Source organism: Vigna umbellata, chromosome 3 (assembly GCF_029865625.1).
Source record: "Vigna umbellata cultivar VRB3 chromosome 3, Vumbellata_1.0, whole genome shotgun sequence".
In the NCBI taxonomy this organism is placed as follows: domain Eukaryota; kingdom Viridiplantae; phylum Streptophyta; class Magnoliopsida; order Fabales; family Fabaceae; genus Vigna; species Vigna umbellata.
Window position 1 is genome coordinate 28,223,971 of NC_142167.1, and position 19,279 is coordinate 28,243,249.

A 19,279-nucleotide genomic window follows, 5' to 3' on the forward strand; every position below is an offset into this window, starting at 1 on the left:
CAATAGTGAGTCTCTGGTCATCTGGAGTGTGATAATAGAAAAAAAATTGCTCGAACGAAGCAGTATTATGTGTGCCTCCCAAACGAAGTAATGAGTCCAGATTTGACTCTAGTGTCTCAAAACGAGTAGCGTAGTCTTTCTCACGAGCACCTAATAGCTCCATAAGCTTCTTCATCTCCTTATCTTGAACGTCCAAAGCCTTCACCATTTTGTTCATAGTTTCTGGTAGATCTTTGAGATGGTTCACTTCGGCCATGAGTTCCTTCATGCACGTATCCTCGGCCATGACTCAATGAAAGCACCAGTTGTAATGATAAAAATTATGTAGTAAAGGAATGAAACAGTGTAATGAGAATATTTATTTAAATTTAACGCTCTCTGCACTAGTACAGAGTTTTCACCCACTAAAGGTCTCAACAAAAAGAATGAATACAAAAATGAACCGACAGAGAGAGGTTCGACATTCAATCCATTCTCCTTTCTCTTTCTTCTTTTTTCCCTATGCTCTCTCTCACATCACAAAATCCTTCAAACGTGTCCTGGCCTTTCTGTTACGTGTTCCCTTGCCCATTTTCTCAATTTCTGTACCAATTGTCACCTGTCCTTTTCTAACTAATTCTGCAATTGACTCATCTACCCTTTTTTTCATTGTCCTGTGCTTTATGAATTGTTACACCCTAACTCAAACCAACTTATCATCATTACTTTCAACGCCTCCATTACTTTGTTTTCAGACAGCAAATCAATTAAATCTGAAAATATATTTTAAATGATATAATCTAAAATAAATTTTTAAGTTGGTACAGTTCAAAATATATTAAAACTGTTATATTATACAACTAGATATAGGTTTAAGTATTATACAACTATATATTGTACAGCACATTTTAAAAAATTTTAATTTCACAATCTAAAATATATTTTTGAATTATGTAATTCGTAATATATTTTTGAAACGTACAATCCAAAATTTTCCCAACCCCTGGAAAATTTAAACTTTTTCTAGGTTTGTGGAGCTTGCAGGAAAAAACTAAGGCGAAGAACTTTTAAATTTGAAGGGACCAAAAATATAACGCTTAGAAGACCAACTTGAGTATTCATCCTAAGTAATAATAAAGACCGTAATACTCATACATTCTTGTTTGATCTTTGTACTCCCCCACCCTTTTTTACACCAAAAGTACCTTCATATTTTCTATATAATGAAATTGAGAAGAAATAAAGAAACGAAAATAGAAGTGAGTTTAATTGAATTGACATTTTTTCTGAAATTTTGTAATGTCGGGATGATTTATTTTCATTCTTATCTGATATGAAAGAAAATAGAGGAAAATGAATGAAAAATGTCACACAAATGTTTTGTTTTCCACCTGAAATTTAATGTAGAATGAAATGGAATATCGTAGACCATAGATTTTCATTTGAAATCCTTCATAAATCTCTTCTAAACAATTAAAATACCCAATATCCTTTTTCTCAATCAATCTATCCCTCCCAAATCACCTAAATAAACGAAGACAGACAAAAATCTTTCATTGCATATCTTGAACTTTTTTGTGAAAATATACAAAGCTTATTTGCATTGAGCATCTTGTCAAGATACAAAACACAAACATAGGAAGAAGAGGAAAACCCAAAATATTGGGAGGGGAGTAAGAAGAAACACAGCGGCTTGGAAAGGCCACGGTCAAATTGACATTAATGTGTTGAAGAGAAAACAACAAATGAGAGAAAAGAGAAAAATGTTGAATTAGCGATGTGAATTTGGTTACAACAGCAGGAGCACTCTGCACAAAGAAATGATCCAATTCGAATAGCCAATTTCGGCGACAAAAAATGCTACTTGAGATCCTCTCTCCATCATTGAGCCAGTATTGAAAAATATACTAAGCCCAAGGTCTACTGTCATACCAAAGAATGAATCTAATGAGAGTCTGACAAAGTGCTGTTTACATACGTCAATGAACAAAGAAAATGTAAAGGTTTTCTACATGATCTAGCAAGAAGCTGAAGTACACTATGGCTCTGAGTAGACCATGACCTGCATTGATAAAAGAAAAACTGAAATGACAACCAAACTGGATAAGGCAACGTTTCTTTCAAAATAAATAAATAAATTATACCAATAAATAAAGTATGATAAGGCAACACACCTTAAGAGAATGTAGCAAGATATCAAATATAACTCTACTGGATATGATCACTAACAGTGTCACTACCATTGTCCTCATTTATACTGCTGTGTTGAGGTGATGACGATGGAACTGTTGAAGAAACAAAAAATCCTAAGTGCTGCATTAAAGCAAATACTTGTTTTTTGGTCTGAATTAACTCCTGCTTCATTTCTAGTTTTTCTTGTTGTATTTGTAAAGACTCCTTTAATGCCTTAATCTGATTTCTTAGTTCATCAATCTCCTCTGAGTTTGCAGAAAGCTTCATCGGTTGACTAGGAGATGTTAATAATGTTTTGCCTGTGGATCCTTGTTTTTTGGTCTGAGTCAACTCCTGTCTCATATTTAGTTTCTCTTGCTCTTGTCTTCGCAGTGAATCATTTAATTCTTGGATTTGATTTCTTAAAATATCAACCTCCTCTGAATTGGCAGAAAGCTTCAATGGTTGACTTGAGGATGTAAATAATGCGTTGCCTACGGTTCCAAGGCCAAAGATCCTCCCCTTTTTCTTTCCAACTGAATCTACCCAAACATCGAAATCAGATGGCATTTGATCTTTAGTTGGTTGACTATCAGCAACCTCCTCCCCCGATATAACTTTTGAACTCATAGAAGACAACTCAAACTTCTTCTTTAAAAATTTATCCTAAATCATAAGAAACATATTAGCAGGAACAAAAATACCATTATTTCAGATCAAATAGTAGCTTAATACTATAGGTACATTCACAAACAAGATAAATTGAAAAAACGGATTAACAGTTAACACACCCAACGGTGCACACTCATGGGGCCATCCTGGATGGACCCAAAATGGGTTAAGGTAACTCGGTTACTCATCATATTAGTAAATTTAATACAATTATTGCACAGTTGACATCAGTTGTTAGGATATAGGATGATAGATTAGATGGGTTTAGGAGTTAGGGGTGGGGGGGTGTCGGTTGTAAAAGGGGAAACAGGTCAGAGCTGTTATAAATAGAGCTCTAATAACTCTGTTGGGGGGATTGAATATACTTTGTGTAAAGTCAGGCGTTAGCTTGTAGAGAGGGGTTATGCCCTCAGCCAGGGAGGTTATACTCCCATTATTCTTTGTAGAGTGACAATTCTATTACTGTGAATAAGAGAACCCCTTCTTTCATCTCTTTTATCTGCATCGAGTGAGTGTGATAATTAGGTTTCCAACCCAGGAACCTAACAGTGCAGCTGTTACTTTAGTGACTTAATCTTAAGCAAAAATGTTCATAAGAAAAGTTTAGTGAAATCTTCCGGTTCTAATTCTGGTTTAGCATTGAATGCTGAATATAGAGGAAGAAATAGCCAGAAAAGTTGTAATCAAGGCCGAAACAGATCAAAGTGTAGAGGGATATCATAAACAAAGGTACAAAATGATATCACTTATTGGAATTGTCAGAAAAAAGATCACTTTATAAATCAATGTTGGGCTTCAAAGTAGAAGAACAACAAAAAGAAACAAAACGATGATCAATGAACAAATCTAGCAACAGATGACATTGTAGATGCATTGTTATGTAGTTTAGATAGTTTTATTAACTCATGGATCATGGATTCAGGTGCGTCATTTCATACTACACCTTTCTTAGAACTATTATCTAATTGTTTCTAGAAAGTTTGGAAAAGTTTACTTGGCAAATGGAAAATCTCTTAATATTGTTGGAAGAGGTGATACTAACATTAGAACCTTTATGGCATCTCTTCAACATTAGCCTATTCATTAACTAAATATTAAAAATGTTTTCCTTCATGGTGATCTAAATCTTGGGTGTCTCCAATACTTCCTAAGCAGCGAAGTCACTCAATCAAAAGAAGGTATTATGATTTCTAAAAGAAAATATGATTAGATATCTTGAAAGTGTTAGATATATTATCTTTATCTTTTATTTTTATTAGTTGATTTGTTATTATTTCTTATTTGTATTTTAGACTTAACCCATATTTGTTTTATTACAAATAGAGGACCCTATGTGTATATTGAACACAAGGGAGTTTTCACTATATTCAACTTGGTATTAGAGCGGGCCGATCCCACTCTGGTTTTTGTCTTGTATCATCTGTCCGGTGTTGTTGTCTGCCACCGCTCGTCGTTGCCCACAGTCGGCCGTCCATCACAGCCACCACCCGTCGGCCGTTCGCCGCCATTTGTCGCACCCGGCCACCATCGCCAGTCGTCCACCGCCTCTGTTGGCCGTCCACCATCGGCTGCCGTCACAGTTCCGTCTGTTTAAACCCTTAGGGTTTTCATGTTCCTCGCTCGTGTGATTCGTCTTCTTCAAAGATGGCGCCTGACAATACTCTTTCCTTCTCTGGAAGTCCATTCATTACCTCCGAGAAGCTAAATGGAAAAGATTATCTATCATGGCCTGCTGCCGTTGAAATGTTGTTCTTTGGCCAAGGGCATTATGACCATCTTGAGCAAGATGGAAGCCATGTGCCTGCTGAAAAAGCTAATCAATGAAAACAAGCAAATTTCTAGTTGTGTGCCTTATTATGGCAATCAGTTGAACCCAAACTTCTTATATCTCTGAGGGCTTTCAAAACTTGTCACTCATTTTGGAAGAAAGCTCAAAGCATATATGCCAACGATATTCAACGTCTCTATGACACTGCAAACAAGCTTGCATATCTTAAAAATGGCAAACCGTGATATGGTGTCCTTCATGGCTGAAGTCCAATCTGCTATCGAAGAACTCAGGATGTTTTTGGAAGCGGACCCATTAGAGGATATCAAGAAGAAACTAGACAAATTTTACATGGTGCTAATTCTTCGTGCCCTACATCCCGATTTTGATCATCTTAGAGATCAACCTCTAACCAGTCATGAGGTCCCCTTCATGGAAACATTGACCACTCGTCTTCTGCGTGTCCCGGTACCTCAAACTCAGGAAGCGCATGAACTAGTAGAGCCCTCTGTCATGGTTGCCACAAGAGGAAAAGGAGGACGTGGCACTAAAGGAGGAGGACAAGGAGGTCGGGAACGTCCTCAATGCACATACTGCAAAAGGATGGGTCACACTCAAGAGAATTGCTACTCCTTACATGGTTTCCCTTCCAAAACCGCCATTGTTTCAAAGACTGAAACTTCCACTTCTAAGTTCACCGAGGATGAATATCAAGAGTATTTAAGGTTAAAGTCTAATAGCTTGGCACAATCATCTCAATTTCCAAGTACATCAATAGCTTGCGTTCTCAATCCATGGAAGGTCAAAATTCATGGGTAATTGACTCAGGTATTTCTAATCACATTTCTGGTAATACCTTTTTGTTCTCATCTATTTCCTTTCGGAAAAAAACCTCATTTCATAACCCTTGCAAATGGATCTAAAACATCCTCAGAAGGAGTCGGTCATGTTTTCTTGTCTCCCTCCCTCAATCTCAACTCTGTCCCTTTTGTTCCTAATTGTCCTTTTAATTTAATTTACCTAAGCCAGTTGACCAAAATGTTAAATTGTTCAATAACCATTGAACACAAATATGTTGTTATACAGGAGTGTGGTTCAGGGAGATAGATTGGAGAATGATATGAAGTTGGCAGATTATACCATTTTGGATCTCGTCCAAGGGTGTCCAATGTTGCTGCTCCTAATCCTAAAGTGTTACATGATCGACTTGGTCATCCTCATTTGTCCAAATTAAAAATGATGTGTCCTGAACGTAGTGGTCTCCAGACCTTAGAATATGAGTCATGTCAATTAGGAAAACATGTTAGATCTTCCTTTCCTAAATGATCTCAATTAATATTTAATTCTAGTTTTTTCATCATCCATTCTGATATATAGGGACCTAGTCGTATTTCCTCCTTTGGTTTTAGGTATTTGGCTACTTTCATTGATGAATATTCAAGATGTACTTGGGTTTATCTTATGAAAAATCGTTCTGAATTGTTAGCTATCTTTACATCATTTTGAATGAAAACAAGAATCAATTTGGTCAAGTAATCAAAATATTAAGAAGTGATAATGCAAAAGAATATTTCTCATTCTCTTTTTCTGCCATCTTGAACTCCCATGGTATCTTACATCAATCTACTTGTCCTTATACACCGCAGCAAAATGGTATAGCAGAATGAAAAAATAGACACTTGGTTGAAACTGCCCGTACCCTTTTGCTTGGTGCCCGTATTCCTGTCCATCACTGGGGGATGCCATCTTAACTACATGTTATCTTATTAATAGGATGCCCTCCTCTCCTGATAATAAAGTCCCTTTCTCCATTCTCTTTCCTAATGATCTTCTCTTTCATACATCTCACTGAGGGTTTGGTTGTGTATGTTTTGTTCATGACATGTCTCCAGGTCTAGACAAACTTTCCGCTCGCGCTCTCAAATAAGTCTTCTTAGGTTATTCTCAACTCCAAAAAGGATATCGGTGTTCCTCTCCTAACACTAAGAAGTATTACATGTCTACTAATGTCACATTCTTTGAACAGACTCCTTACTTCTCTCCATTTGTTCAGGATGTTTCTATCCTCTAGCAGATGGCTGAGTCAAATAGTTCACCCGTCTCTGTCATTCCAAGTCTTGATCCCAATCTTCCTGCACCCATTTCTCCACATACTGAGATTATCCCACACAGGGCCCCAATGGATAGTCCACCTCCCCAAGACAATGGTGAATCTCCTACTTCAGATTCTTCTCCCTCGTCACCTTCTCCTATGCCTCCCGGTGAAAATGATTCAGCATGGCCTATTGCCCTCAGAAAAGGTACTCGTTCCACTCGAAACCCTCATCCTATATATAATTTTCTTAGCTATCATCGATTGTCACCCTCCTATTTTTCTCTTTTATCCTCAGTGTCTTCTGTTGTTATACCCAAGAATGTGAAAGAAACACTTGATCATCCTAGATGGCGACAAACTATGATTGCAGAAATGCAGGCTCTTGACCACAATAATACTTGGGAGTTGATGCCCCTTCCTCGGGACAAAAAGACGGTTGGTTGTCGTTTGTTGTATGCAATTAAAGTCAGCCCTGATGGTAAAATTGATCGGCTCAAAGCTCGACTTGTTGCAAAAGGTTACACTCAAGTTTATGATCTTGATTATTGTGACACTTTCTCTCCTGTAGCCAAGATGACTACTATTTGCCTCTTCTTTGCCATGGCAGTCATTTGTTACTGGCCACTTCATCAATTGAATATCAAGAATGTCTTCCTACATGGTGATCTTGAGCAAGAAGTTTATATGGAGCAACCTCCTAGATTCGTTGCTCAGGGGAGTTTGGTATGGTATGCAAATTGCATCGATCTCTATATGGCCTCAAGCAATCACCACGTGCTTGGTTTGGAAAGTTTAGCTCCAATCGTTCAAAAATTTGGGCTAAAACGTAGTGAAGCAGACCATTCTATTTTTTACTGTCATTCTCCTCTTGGGAAATGTGTTTACTTAATAGTATATGTTGATGATATTGTCATTATAGGAAATGATATTGTTGGAATATTTCAACTGAAAGAGTACTTGTGTAGTCATTTTCAGACCAAGGATCTTGTAAGTCTCATATACTTCTTAGGCATTGAAGTAGCACAATCAAAAGATAGAATTGTAATCTCCCAAAGGAAGTATGCTCTTGATATATTACAAGAAACATGCATGATTGATTGCAGACCGACAGACAGTCCCATGGACCCAAACCAAAAATTAAGGACAGAAAAAGATGAATTATTCTCCGATCCAAAGAAGTATAGGAGGCCTGGTTGGAAAACTGATTTATCTCACTATTACAAGGTCAGATCTATCCTTTGCAGTTGGAGTAGTTAGGCAGTTCATGCAAGCTCCTTGTGTTGACCATTGGAGTGTTCTCATTCGCATTCAAAGGTATATCAAAAAGGCTCCGAGCAAGGATTGTTATATGAAGATAAAGGAAGCATTCAGGTCTCTAGGTATTGTGATGCAAATTGGGCAAGTTTGTCTGTTGATAGACGATCTACTACAGGATATTGTGTTTTTCTAGAAGGAAACATTATTTCATGGAAAAGTAAGAAACATAATGTAATAGCTCGATCAACAACTGAAGCCGAGTATAAGGTGATGACATCACACACATATGAACTTATATGGGTGAAACAATTCCTTCAAGAGCTTAGCTTCTGTGACATCCATATTATGAAGATGTATTGTGATAATCAAGCTGCTCTCCAAATTGCATCAAATCCAGTGTTTCATGAGAGGACTAAACATATAGAAATTGATTGTCATTTTGTTCGTGAAAAGTTGTTGACTAAAGAAATATGTACTGAATTTGTTGGGTCAAACGATCAACTCGCAGATGTGTTGACCAAGTCATTAAGGATCTTCGGATTGAGTTTATTTGTCCCAAGCTTGGTACATACAATTTGTATCCTCCAGCTTGAGGAAGAGTGTTAGATATATTATCTTTATCTTTTATCTTTATTAGTTAGTTTGTTATTATTTTTTATTTGTATTTTGGGCTTAGCTCATATTTGTTCTATTATAAATAGAGGACTCTGTGTATATTGAACACAAGGGAGTTTTCACTATATTCAACTAAAAGATCAGCCCTATAGATCTAAATTTGAAATTAACGGAAAAGAAAATGAGTCCTTCTCATCTTACTATTACTAGCCTTTACCTATCTATTGCAATTGGTGTGATTAGTTAGTTTATGCAGACTCTTCGCATTGACCATTGAAATGTTGTCCTTCATATTCTTAGATGCCTCACAAAAGGCTCTATGATATAGTGTACTATGTGAAGAAAAAAGGAAGTACCCAAATATTTGGATATTGTGATATTGATTTAGCATGTTCTCCTATAGACTAATGTCCTACCACTAGATATTATGTTTTCATTGAAGGGAATAGGGCAATGACATCACTCACTAATGAACTCGTGGGGATAAAACAATTTCTCCAACAATTGTGGTTTTTGTTAGATATATTATATTTTTTAGTTAGTTAGTTATTATTTCTCATTTGTATTTTGGGCTTAGCCCATATTTCTTCTATTATAAATAGATAACCCTATGTGTGTATTTAACACAAGGGGATATTCTCTCCCAATCTTCTCTATTTCTCATATGGTATCTAGAGCACAGGAATAGTTCCAGTCAACTCCACGGTCTCCGGCACCCATCACTGCCGCTATCGCTGCCGTCGCCGCTGCCGCTGCCGTCGCCGCTGCCGCTGCCGCCGCCGCCGCCGCCGTCGCCGTCGCCGGAGTTCCAGAATCGACCGGCGACCACACCATCGGAATCGTCTCGGCCGGGCGACCACCGTCGTACCAAGATCGCGGCGAACGGACCTCCCACGCGCCTCCACGCGCCGCCGCAAGAGTCGCCGCTGCCGCCGCGCGTGCCGGCGCGTCGCCGGAGCTTTCCGCCGCCGATCAGCACCGCCGTGATCGCCTCCTCGCCCTCTTTCTGGATATGTGGTCGTTGCGTCAATCGGAGCACTTTGAAATTTTAGGGTTTCTCCTTCTCTATGGCGTCTTCCTCGTCTACAAACACCTCTATTGGTGGCTCATCTTCTGATCCTTCAATATATACCAATTATGTGAATGTACACTTGTCCATTGACAAGTTAGATGGCACAAATTATGCAACATGGGCGTCCGACATCAAACTTTGGTTGAAAAGTCAAGGGTACTTAGATCATCTTACTCAAAATGTGACTACTGCTCCCATAGATGACACTTCCCGCTGGATGAAAATTGATGCTCAGTTATGCATTGTTATAAAGTCCACCATTCACTCCTCACTGAAACAAATGTTTCGATCCTATGAAACATGTTCAGAAGTATGGGCACAAGCGAAGTTGTTATACACAAATGACACTCAGCGTCTTTATGGTGTTTGTCAGGACCTATTAACTGTTATTGGTCCGCGCAATCCTGGTCCTATGGCAGAATATTTGGGTAAAATTCATGCCCTTCTTCATGACTTTAATGATATATTACCTCCTGCTTCCACTCCTGCTGAAGAATTGGAACAACGATCAAAGTTCTTCATGTTGTTGGCATTATACGGACTCTCTGATGATGTTTCTCATGTCCGTGATCAGATTTTGGGTTCTCCTGTCATACCCAACTTTACTTCTACTTGTTTTGCTCTTTTGCGTATACCGAGCAAACCCGTCACTGAGACATCCCCTCATACTGATGATTCCTCTGTTATGGCTGCTCAACGTGATGATCGAAGTCGGTCTCGCAAGCCAAGTAAAGGACGTCCAAAATGTGACCATTGTGGCAAGTTAGGCCACAAAATTGATAGATGTTATGCTCTCCATGGACGTCCTCCTCGACCTGTAGCAATGGCAAATTCTGATCCACCTCCCCGATCACCGTCTGCAGACCATCCTACTTCATCTAATATCGTAGACAAACCTGCAATCTTCAACGAATTTCTCAAATGGTATGAGGATCATCAGCACTCTGGTTCCACTACATCTGCATCTGTTTCACGTACAGGTACACCTTTTGTTGGTTTAACTCACTCCCTCGGACCTTGGGTCCTTGACTCGGGCGCCACCGATCATATCACTGGTAACAAGTCCTTGTTTTCTTCCTTGTCATGTCCGAATAATTTACCCTCAGTAACAGTGGCTGATGGGTCTAGAGTCTCATCTCATGGTATTGGTACTGTTAATATTTTTCCATCCATATCCATTGATCATGTACTTTATGTCCCTAGGTCTCCCTTCAACTTATTGTCCATTAGTCGTTTAACTCGTACTCTTAATTGTGTTATTTCATTTACTAAAGATTCTGTTTGGTTGCAGGACCGGAGTTCGAAACACATGATTGGCACAGGATGTGAGTCTCATGGCCTTTATCATCTCAGCCCTTCTCCACATGTTGGCGTTGTCATGGAGTCACCATCCCTTCTTCATGCTCAGTTCGGTCATCCCAGTCTTGCCAAACTACAACAACTTGTCCCGAGGTTGTCCACATTATCAAGTTTGTCGTGTGAGTCTTGTCAGTTAGGGAAGCATACTCGTAGTTCCTTTCCTCGTAGTGTCTCACAACGGGCGTCGTCTCCTTTTTCATTGGTTCATTCTGACATTTGGGGACCTAGTCGTGTTAAGTCCATTTTAGGTTTTCAGTATTTTGTTACCTTTATTGATGACTATTCCAGATGTACTTGGTTGTTTTTAATGAAGAATCGTTCTGAGTTGTTTTCTATTTTTCAATCTTTTTTCAATGAAATAAAAACACAGTTTGGGGTTTCTATTCGAAATTTACGTAGTGATAATGGTCGTGAATACCTTTCTCAACCGTTTAAACAGTTTATGGCTTCTCATGGCATTCTTCACCAAACCTCATGTGCTTATACCCCTCAACAAAATGGGGTGGCTGAGCGCAAGAATAGACACCTTATTGAAACAACTCGTACACTTCTTATTCATGGTCAAGTACCCTCACGTTTTTGGGGTGATGCAGTTCTCACAGCATGTTATCTTATCAACCGCATGCCATCTTCCATCCTAGATAACAAAATCCCTCATTCTATCTTATTTCCTCAAGATCCTCTGCATCCATTACCTCTTCGAGTTTTTGGGTCTACATGTTTTGTTCATGATTTTAGTCCTGGTCTTGATAAGTTATCTCCTAGGTCTCACAAATGTGTCTTCTTAGGATTTCCACGGTCACAAAAGGGCTATAAGTGTTTTTCCCCTTCTCTCAATCGTCATTTTATCTCTGCTGATGTCACTTTTGATGAGTCTTCTTTTTACTTTTCACATCTATCTTCTAGTTCTGTACCTCTCCCTGTTACTGTTGATATTCCTCTTATATGTGATCCTCCTAGTGATGCTCCACCCATTTTGTCTTCTCCTTCTTTAGACTCTCATTCACCACCGGATCATCCTTCACCTCCACCCCTTCAGGTTTATAGTCGCCGTAATCGTCTCCCTCATGACTCACTTCCGGTGCCGCCTCATGTGTCTCCTCCGGCTCCAGCAACTGAGTCTGACTTGCCTATTGCCCTCCGTAAAGGTATACGCTCTACCCGTAACCCTTCCCCCCATTATACTGTTCTTAATTACCACAGATTATCTCCATCTTTTTATACTTGTCTCTCATCCATTTCTTCTGTGTCAATTCCCAAATCTGTGAGTGATGCCTTAACTCATCCTGGTTGGCGTCAAGCTATGCTGGATGAATTAAGTGCTTTACAGGAAAATGGAACTTGGGAGCTGGTCCAATTACCATCTGGAAAGTCTGTTGTTGGTTGCAGGTGGGTGTATGCTATCAAGGTTGGTCCTGATGGCACGATTGATCGTCTGAAAGCTCGACTGGTTGCCAAAGGCTACACACAGATTTTTGGTTTGGATTATGGTGATACTTTTTCTCCAATGGCAAAAATGACCTCTGTTCGCCTCTTCATTGCCATGGCCGCTCTTCGACAATGGCCTCTTTACCAACTTGATGTCAAAAATGCTTTCCTCAATGGTGATTTGCATGAAGAAATTTATATGGAGCAACCGCCTGGCTTTGTTGCTCAGGGGGAGTCATCTGGATTGGTATGTCGTCTTCGCAAATCCTTATATGGCCTAAAACAGTCTCCTCGGGCCTGGTTTGGTAAATTCAGTGTTGTTCAACAATTTGGTATGTCTCGCAGTGAAGCGGATCATTCAGTGTTCTATCGCCACTCGAGTGCTGGATGTATCTACTTAATAGTGTATGTCGATGATATTGTTCTCACAGGAAGCGACTATCTTGGCATCTCTCAGATGAAACAACACCTTTGTCATCATTTTCAAACCAAAGATCTTGGCAAACTCAGGTATTTTTTGGGTATTGAAGTAGCACAATCCAATGATGGTATTGTCATATCTCAGAGGAAGTATGCGTTAGACATCTTGGAGGAAACAGGGTTAATGAATTGTAAATCTGTTGAGACACCTATGGACCCTAACATCAAACTCCTACCAAATCAGGGGGAGCCTTTCTCAGATCCTGAACGGTACAGAAGACTAGTTGGTAAATTAAACTATCTTACTATTACGCGTCCTGACATTTCCTTCGCAGTTAGTGTGGTGAGTCAATTTCTAAACTCCCCATGTGAAGACCATTGGGATGCAGTTGTTCGCATACTGAAGTATATTAAAAGATCACCTGGAAAAGGTTTGCTATATGGCCCTAACAACGATACAAAAATTGTTTGTTATTCAGATGCTGATTGGGCTGGTTCCCCTTCTGATAGGAGGTCTACTTCTGGATATTGTGTCTCTATTGGTAGCAACCTGATATCTTGGAAAAGTAAGAAGCAAAGTGTTGTGGCAAGGTCCAGTGCAGAAGCAGAATATAGAGCTATGGCATCAGCTACTTGCGAGTTTGTGTGGCTTAAACAATTGCTTAGTGAATTGAAATTTGGAGATGTCACTCACATGATACTTATATGTGATAATCAAGCTGCTCTCCATATTAGCTCTAACCCTGTCTTCCATGAGAGAACCAAACACATTGAAGTTGATTGTCATTTCATTCGAGAAAAAATCATATCCGGAGATATCAAGACTGAATTTGTTAACTCAAGCAACCAGTTGGCAGACATATTCACTAAGTCCTTACGAGGACCTAGAATTGATTATCTTTGTAACAAGCTTGGAACATATGATTTATATGCTCCAGCTTGAGGGGGAGTGTTAGATATATTATATTTTTTAGTTAGTTAGTTATTATTTCTCATTTGTATTTTGGGCTTAGCCCATATTTCTTCTATTATAAATAGATAACCCTATGTGTGTATTTAACACAAGGGGATATTCTCTCCCAATCTTCTCTATTTCTCATAGTTTTTATGAAATTCAACAAGTGAGGATGTATTATGATAATCATGCCACTCTTCACATTGCTTCCAACCATGTGTTTCATGAGAGGACAGAACACTTACAAATTGACCATCCTTTTTTTAGAGAAAAGTTGTTGTCCAAGGGAATTTGCATTGAGTTTGTTAGCTATCAATGTGTCAACATTTTGACAAAATCCCTGAGAAAAGCTCAAATTCCACTTTATATGTTCCAAGGTTGGATCATACATTCCCTTTAGAGTATTGTATTGACATCAGCCAACTTTTGCAGAGTATAAGTTCAGATTGTAATTCAAATAAACAATGAAATATGACTCAAATCATTCGTTAGAATAAAACTTACATAAACGGATTCTGCATGAGGACCCACCCAACTTTGATCTTTTTTCTTTCGATGAGTACGAAAATAAAACTCCACCAATGATGGATCTGTCCCTTTTGCCTCTTTCTGTGACAAATGATAAAATAAGCTTAAATATCATTAATATTAAACCTACTACAATGAAATATATTGGTAAATTAATAATACCATTCTCTTCCAATGCAAACGATGAGGAATTGATCCTCCGGTGTGAAGTGATGCACCATCCATAGACTCACGATTTCTTTTATTTATTTCAGACTTTTGTTTAAAATTTGAGGAACCCCAATGTTCTTTCAATAGTTCCCACACATCATTTTCCATCCAAGTTGGTTTTTGATTTAAATTTTTCCGAACATCTTGCATTAATTGAGTCATTTTAGCTGAACCCCTCTTCTCAAAGTTGCGTCGCACCATGTCCTTGTATTGAGGTGGCCATGTGAACTTTGACTACATTGGTTTCACAATATTGAAAATATTATTAGATTCGACATGCTATAAAAATAATCTGAGTTATATACTTCTAATCAAATCTTGAAATTTGATTACTTTAAATATATTAAACCACAAATTCCTTTGACCTAGAGATAATTGTTTCCATGATGGTTTTGCCTCCTCCAAGTTAGTACGAATGATGGAAGCAATTGTTCGAACCACCAACTTATGTTGATCAAACCTGTGTAAAACAACAACAAATTATGAATGATTAAAAATCAAATAATAAAAATTCATATCATATGTTAGGGAAGAAAAGACTCACCCATCCCCTTCTGGAAGTATCATGATTTTGTTTCCAGTATTGCCTTCACTGACTTGACCAGATGAAGAAGTTTGGGCTTTATTGACCATTGGATATTCTTCCAAATGAAGGACTTTGGTAGGTATGTGTTCAGATTGGTTTTGAGGTTGAGGTTGTGTAGGTTGGGTGCCATGACATTGTGATTGGATTGGAGGTTGAGTTGGTTGGGTGGAATGAAATTGAGACTGAGCTAGAGAATGAGATTGAATAGACTCAGGTTGAGGTTGAGGTTGAGTTTGAATGAGTTGAGGTTGATCATCGAAGCAAGCTTGTGACATGTTTAACATTGTAATAGCAGCAGACAACTCTGATGTATTTTTACTCATAGAATTCATTTCAACATCATCTTTATTATGAGGAACTTTCTCTCCATGGAACGTCCAGTACCAATATTTTGGTGCAAACCCTTCCTCACGAATGTGAGTATTTACTGTGCTTGGGACTAAATCCTTTTCATTTTTACATACCTTACATGGACACCTTATCACACCTTCATTCAAATATTGTGGTTGTCGACAAGCAAAATCAATAAACTCTTTGACACCTTCTAAAAAAAATTTTCTATAACCTTTTCGTCTAGGAAGCAGCCTAGCATACATCCATGTTCGGTGTGTAGGCTCTTCCATTTTCAGCTCAGTTCTAAAATTACTGAAACAGAAGTAATTTTTTTTTTCAAATGTTAGAAATTAAAAAACAAGATAAGTGATGTCAATAAAACAATAGAAAAACCCAACCCTCAATTACGTATGACATGACACAATTCCATTCAAGAAGACACTTTTTGTTAAAGATTGATTAATAGTTAGTCAATAAGACTCAAATCTTTATTTTCATAAAATTTGGCACTAATTTGCAATTGTCTCCAACTATGTAGGTGCATTATCATCATATTTCTTAGGTTATGGTTAATATAATCTTGAATATCATCTGGGTTTCATGTTCCTGAGTACAGAAGAATATGCTCAAAGAGCACTCAGCAAGAAGGGCTGCCTAAGGCTAGCTCGAAATCATCCACATATTCCTGTATCTTGCCTGTGTGTTTCACTTGAATTAGAACATTGAGTGGGTCATCATAAACTTCACCAAATCGTTGAGCTACATCAACAATGTATTGAGACCAGGAGGAATAGACATCAAATTTGCAATGCATAGAGTTGAGATGCCCCCGTAGGGAAATCCCATTAAGGTAAATAGAGCGCAAAACGAACCTTAGAAGTTTCTGTTGTGCCATCCACAGAAAAGAACTGAGTGCACTTATACAACCATTCTTTAATATTCTTACCATCAAACCGATGGAATTCCACCTTAGAAATGCGAGTACAATAGGCTGTTGGTTGCAGTTCTATCAGGGGGAGCACCATTACTGGTGGAGAAATCATCGTTGTTATTCTGGGTGGATTGAACCCCTAGTAAGCTGAGTTCTTCACAACATGGTAGTGCAAGGATGGTTGAAAACTGTAAATCAAGAACAAACAAATTCTGCAGAACATGGTATTGCAGGGGTTTGACAAACAGAACAGGTAGGAGAGAAAAAGAGATGAAAGGAGTAAGAGAAGAAGAAATATTATTCATGAATTTATAATTACATCCTGCCAAGCGGAAGGCAAAAGACACTATATAAAAGAAAAAGAAGCAATAACGGTCAAAACAGAATAGAACTGCTATCAAACAGATTAAAAAGGCTAAGCATGGAGAAAAGATGCTGAGCGCTTGGATAGTAGAGCAGAAGCAAGGAGATTCTATCAAAGAGAAAAATAATTGTTTGCATAGAATAATCAGAAAAGAATACAGCATTTTACTGAAATGCCGATACTCTGATTTCATTGGCCATGCTCAAGTTGGTTACAATTGCCTGCATCCCCAATGCACGTGTTCTTAATTTGCTAGTCATCATCTATTTCATATGAAACTAGGAATAAAATAAAAAGCACAAACAAAGTATTTTTAAGGGCTACAGTTATGTGGTGACATTTACGCTGGCATTAGAGTTATATAATAAAATTGATTTCTCCTACTACCTTGCCTAAAAGCTCATACGATAAGACATTCCTGCGAACATTTTCTCTAAAATAATAAATGTATTCCCTCATCTTTATTTGAATATAGAGATTCATTGGAGGCTCACAGAGTGGAATAATGTACATGGCCTAGAGATGGCCCTGGATGAAAGATCCTCAAATTTGGGAAATAGGTCATGTCTGTCAATGATAGTGAAATTAGAATCACACAATTCTGATTTGTACAACTAGATTTAGGATCTTGTTATATTTTCTTATCGTTTGCAGCTATAGCAATTTTAGAGAGAATTATTCCTCCTAATTCTTAGGTCTAGATTTGTGTACAGAATCAACACCGTACTACTACAATTATTTGTACTCATTCTTAGGCCTATATCTCAAGCATCATCATGAACTATTTAAAGTCAGCTAATTACCTTGCACTTGTCAATGTAAATGACTTTAAATACTGCCGGAGAGTTGAACTCCATAACAATCGTTCACCCATCACAACACTAGCTATTTGCCACACAGAGACACACCAACCCAATGAATATAAAATCTCGCCGAGTCCAAAAACTGTACCTTACCCTTCTTTACCTCAATTGTAAATGTCCATAAGATTATAACTAGCATGGCAAAAAATTTAGTTTATGCTTTTCACTTCATGATATTTTTGTTCTTTTTTGGTTAAACTTGTACTGCGAATTGAAAATAACTGAAACTGTATTTTGAGTTTTAATTGTTGGATAACCAGCTGTTGCTACTGTAGAAACATGAACTTGCAGATTACCTTAAATTATGGCATGCTTTAATTTCTTTGCTTCACAAATGGACCTCGCACAAAACTAGTCAGACAAATGTATAGTGTTACTCTGGCATCAAATAAGGAATCTCAAAAATATCAAATACATATAAGAATAATCAACTACAAAAACTCAGAGTAGTCAGAGAACTATTTTTCTATAGGACACAATCATTCTCTAAAATAAAAACACACGAGGTTTTCAAAACACGTGGGATCATTAGAATGAAAAAAAAAAGGAATTTATCAACAAGATACCATATAGAAACCTAAAACAATCAAATTAGCACGGAATCCATCAATATACTTAAGCCAGGGCAACAAACGTTGTTTCTCCCTCAGGTAGTTACGTAAATTAATTAATAATTAAACACGAATCTGAAAATTCCAATAGCTTTGAATAAGTAATCTGAAAATTTTCAAATACATAGACGAATAGAATGCATAAAACGAAGAAGATTCAAGTGGTTCAAGTAAAAAGATGCACAGATTGAACTTTGAATAAAACCCTAAAACAGTGCTTGGACCGAAGGCGTAATTCGAGGTACCTGACAACGGTCGAGATTAGGATCCCAAGCTCAGTCAGAGTCATAGTAGTTAACTGAAATAATTTGAAGTTATGCTATAAACACAGACAGAGGGAAAAGCATGTAATATTAAAACGCGAAAGATCAATATAACTTACACTGTAAATTACTACATTTGATGTACCAATGGGAAGTGTTTAGCATTATAAAAACCTAAATCTAAATACAAGGATCGAGGTCACTCAACGAGTTTCTAGGAAAATTCGCAGGTATGCGGTAGTTTTAAAAGAAAAAAATAAAATAAAATATAAAATTGCTGCACATTATTTTGTAGATAATTACAACTAGAAAACTTATATGAAATTTTGAAGGAATTATTTACAGATTTTATTTGTCAAATCATTTTAAAAAGTAGTCGAGATAAATAAATTTGTGAGAAAATGTTTCGGTATTTTCAAGGAAGTGCTTGTAGAATTTCAAAATTTATAAGAAATAAAACCTGAAGGAAAATTATTTACAGAATTTCAATATTACATTGCACAATGTAACATCCCAAAAATATAGTAATAAACCATATAATAGAATAATTACATTTAATAATAAAACAGTTCAGTCTTACACTAAACAGTGTACATTTGCGGTCGAACGGCCTTACATAAGTTCCAAAAGTAAACTGTACAAGATTTAGGAAAAACATGACCGAACGGCTTACAAAATCAAGATATCGAACGGTCAGATATCAAACGAAAGAAAGGAGGTGATCAAACGATCACCTCATACTAAAATTACTAATTATCAACCGAACCTCCTACGGTTCGGCCTTTACTTCCACTTCGA

The 19,279-nt window shown here is 37.6% G+C and overlaps 1 protein-coding gene across 7 annotated transcripts; it reads right to left on the reverse strand.

The window, feature by feature from the left end:
* Positions 1-1,725: 1,725 nt before the first annotated feature.
* On the reverse strand, positions 1,726-18,705 carry LOC124835390 (uncharacterized). Of its 7 annotated transcripts, none has more exons than XR_015784985.1 (10): positions 18,601-18,705; positions 18,464-18,516; positions 16,322-17,958; positions 15,075-15,761; positions 14,864-14,990; positions 14,483-14,764; positions 14,297-14,401; positions 2,154-2,817; positions 1,992-2,041; positions 1,726-1,902 (listed from the first exon to the last, which is right to left on the reverse strand). XR_015784985.1 is itself a non-coding variant. In XM_088109727.1 (10 exons), the coding sequence occupies exons 4-9, from the start codon at positions 16,396-16,398 to the stop codon at positions 2,188-2,190; spliced, it is 1,908 nt and encodes a 635-aa protein (XP_087965853.1). In that variant the 5' UTR covers positions 16,399-16,568; positions 17,904-17,958; positions 18,464-18,516; positions 18,601-18,704; the 3' UTR covers positions 1,726-2,041; positions 2,154-2,187. The 7 variants fall into 7 exon arrangements, 5 of the variants coding, with proteins under 5 accessions (XP_087965853.1, XP_087965854.1, XP_087965855.1 ...); XR_015784986.1 differs by having other exon boundaries at positions 1,992-2,061; XM_088109727.1 differs by having other exon boundaries at positions 1,726-2,041; positions 16,322-16,568; positions 17,904-17,958; positions 18,601-18,704.
* Between the last annotated feature and the right edge of the window lie 574 nt (positions 18,706-19,279).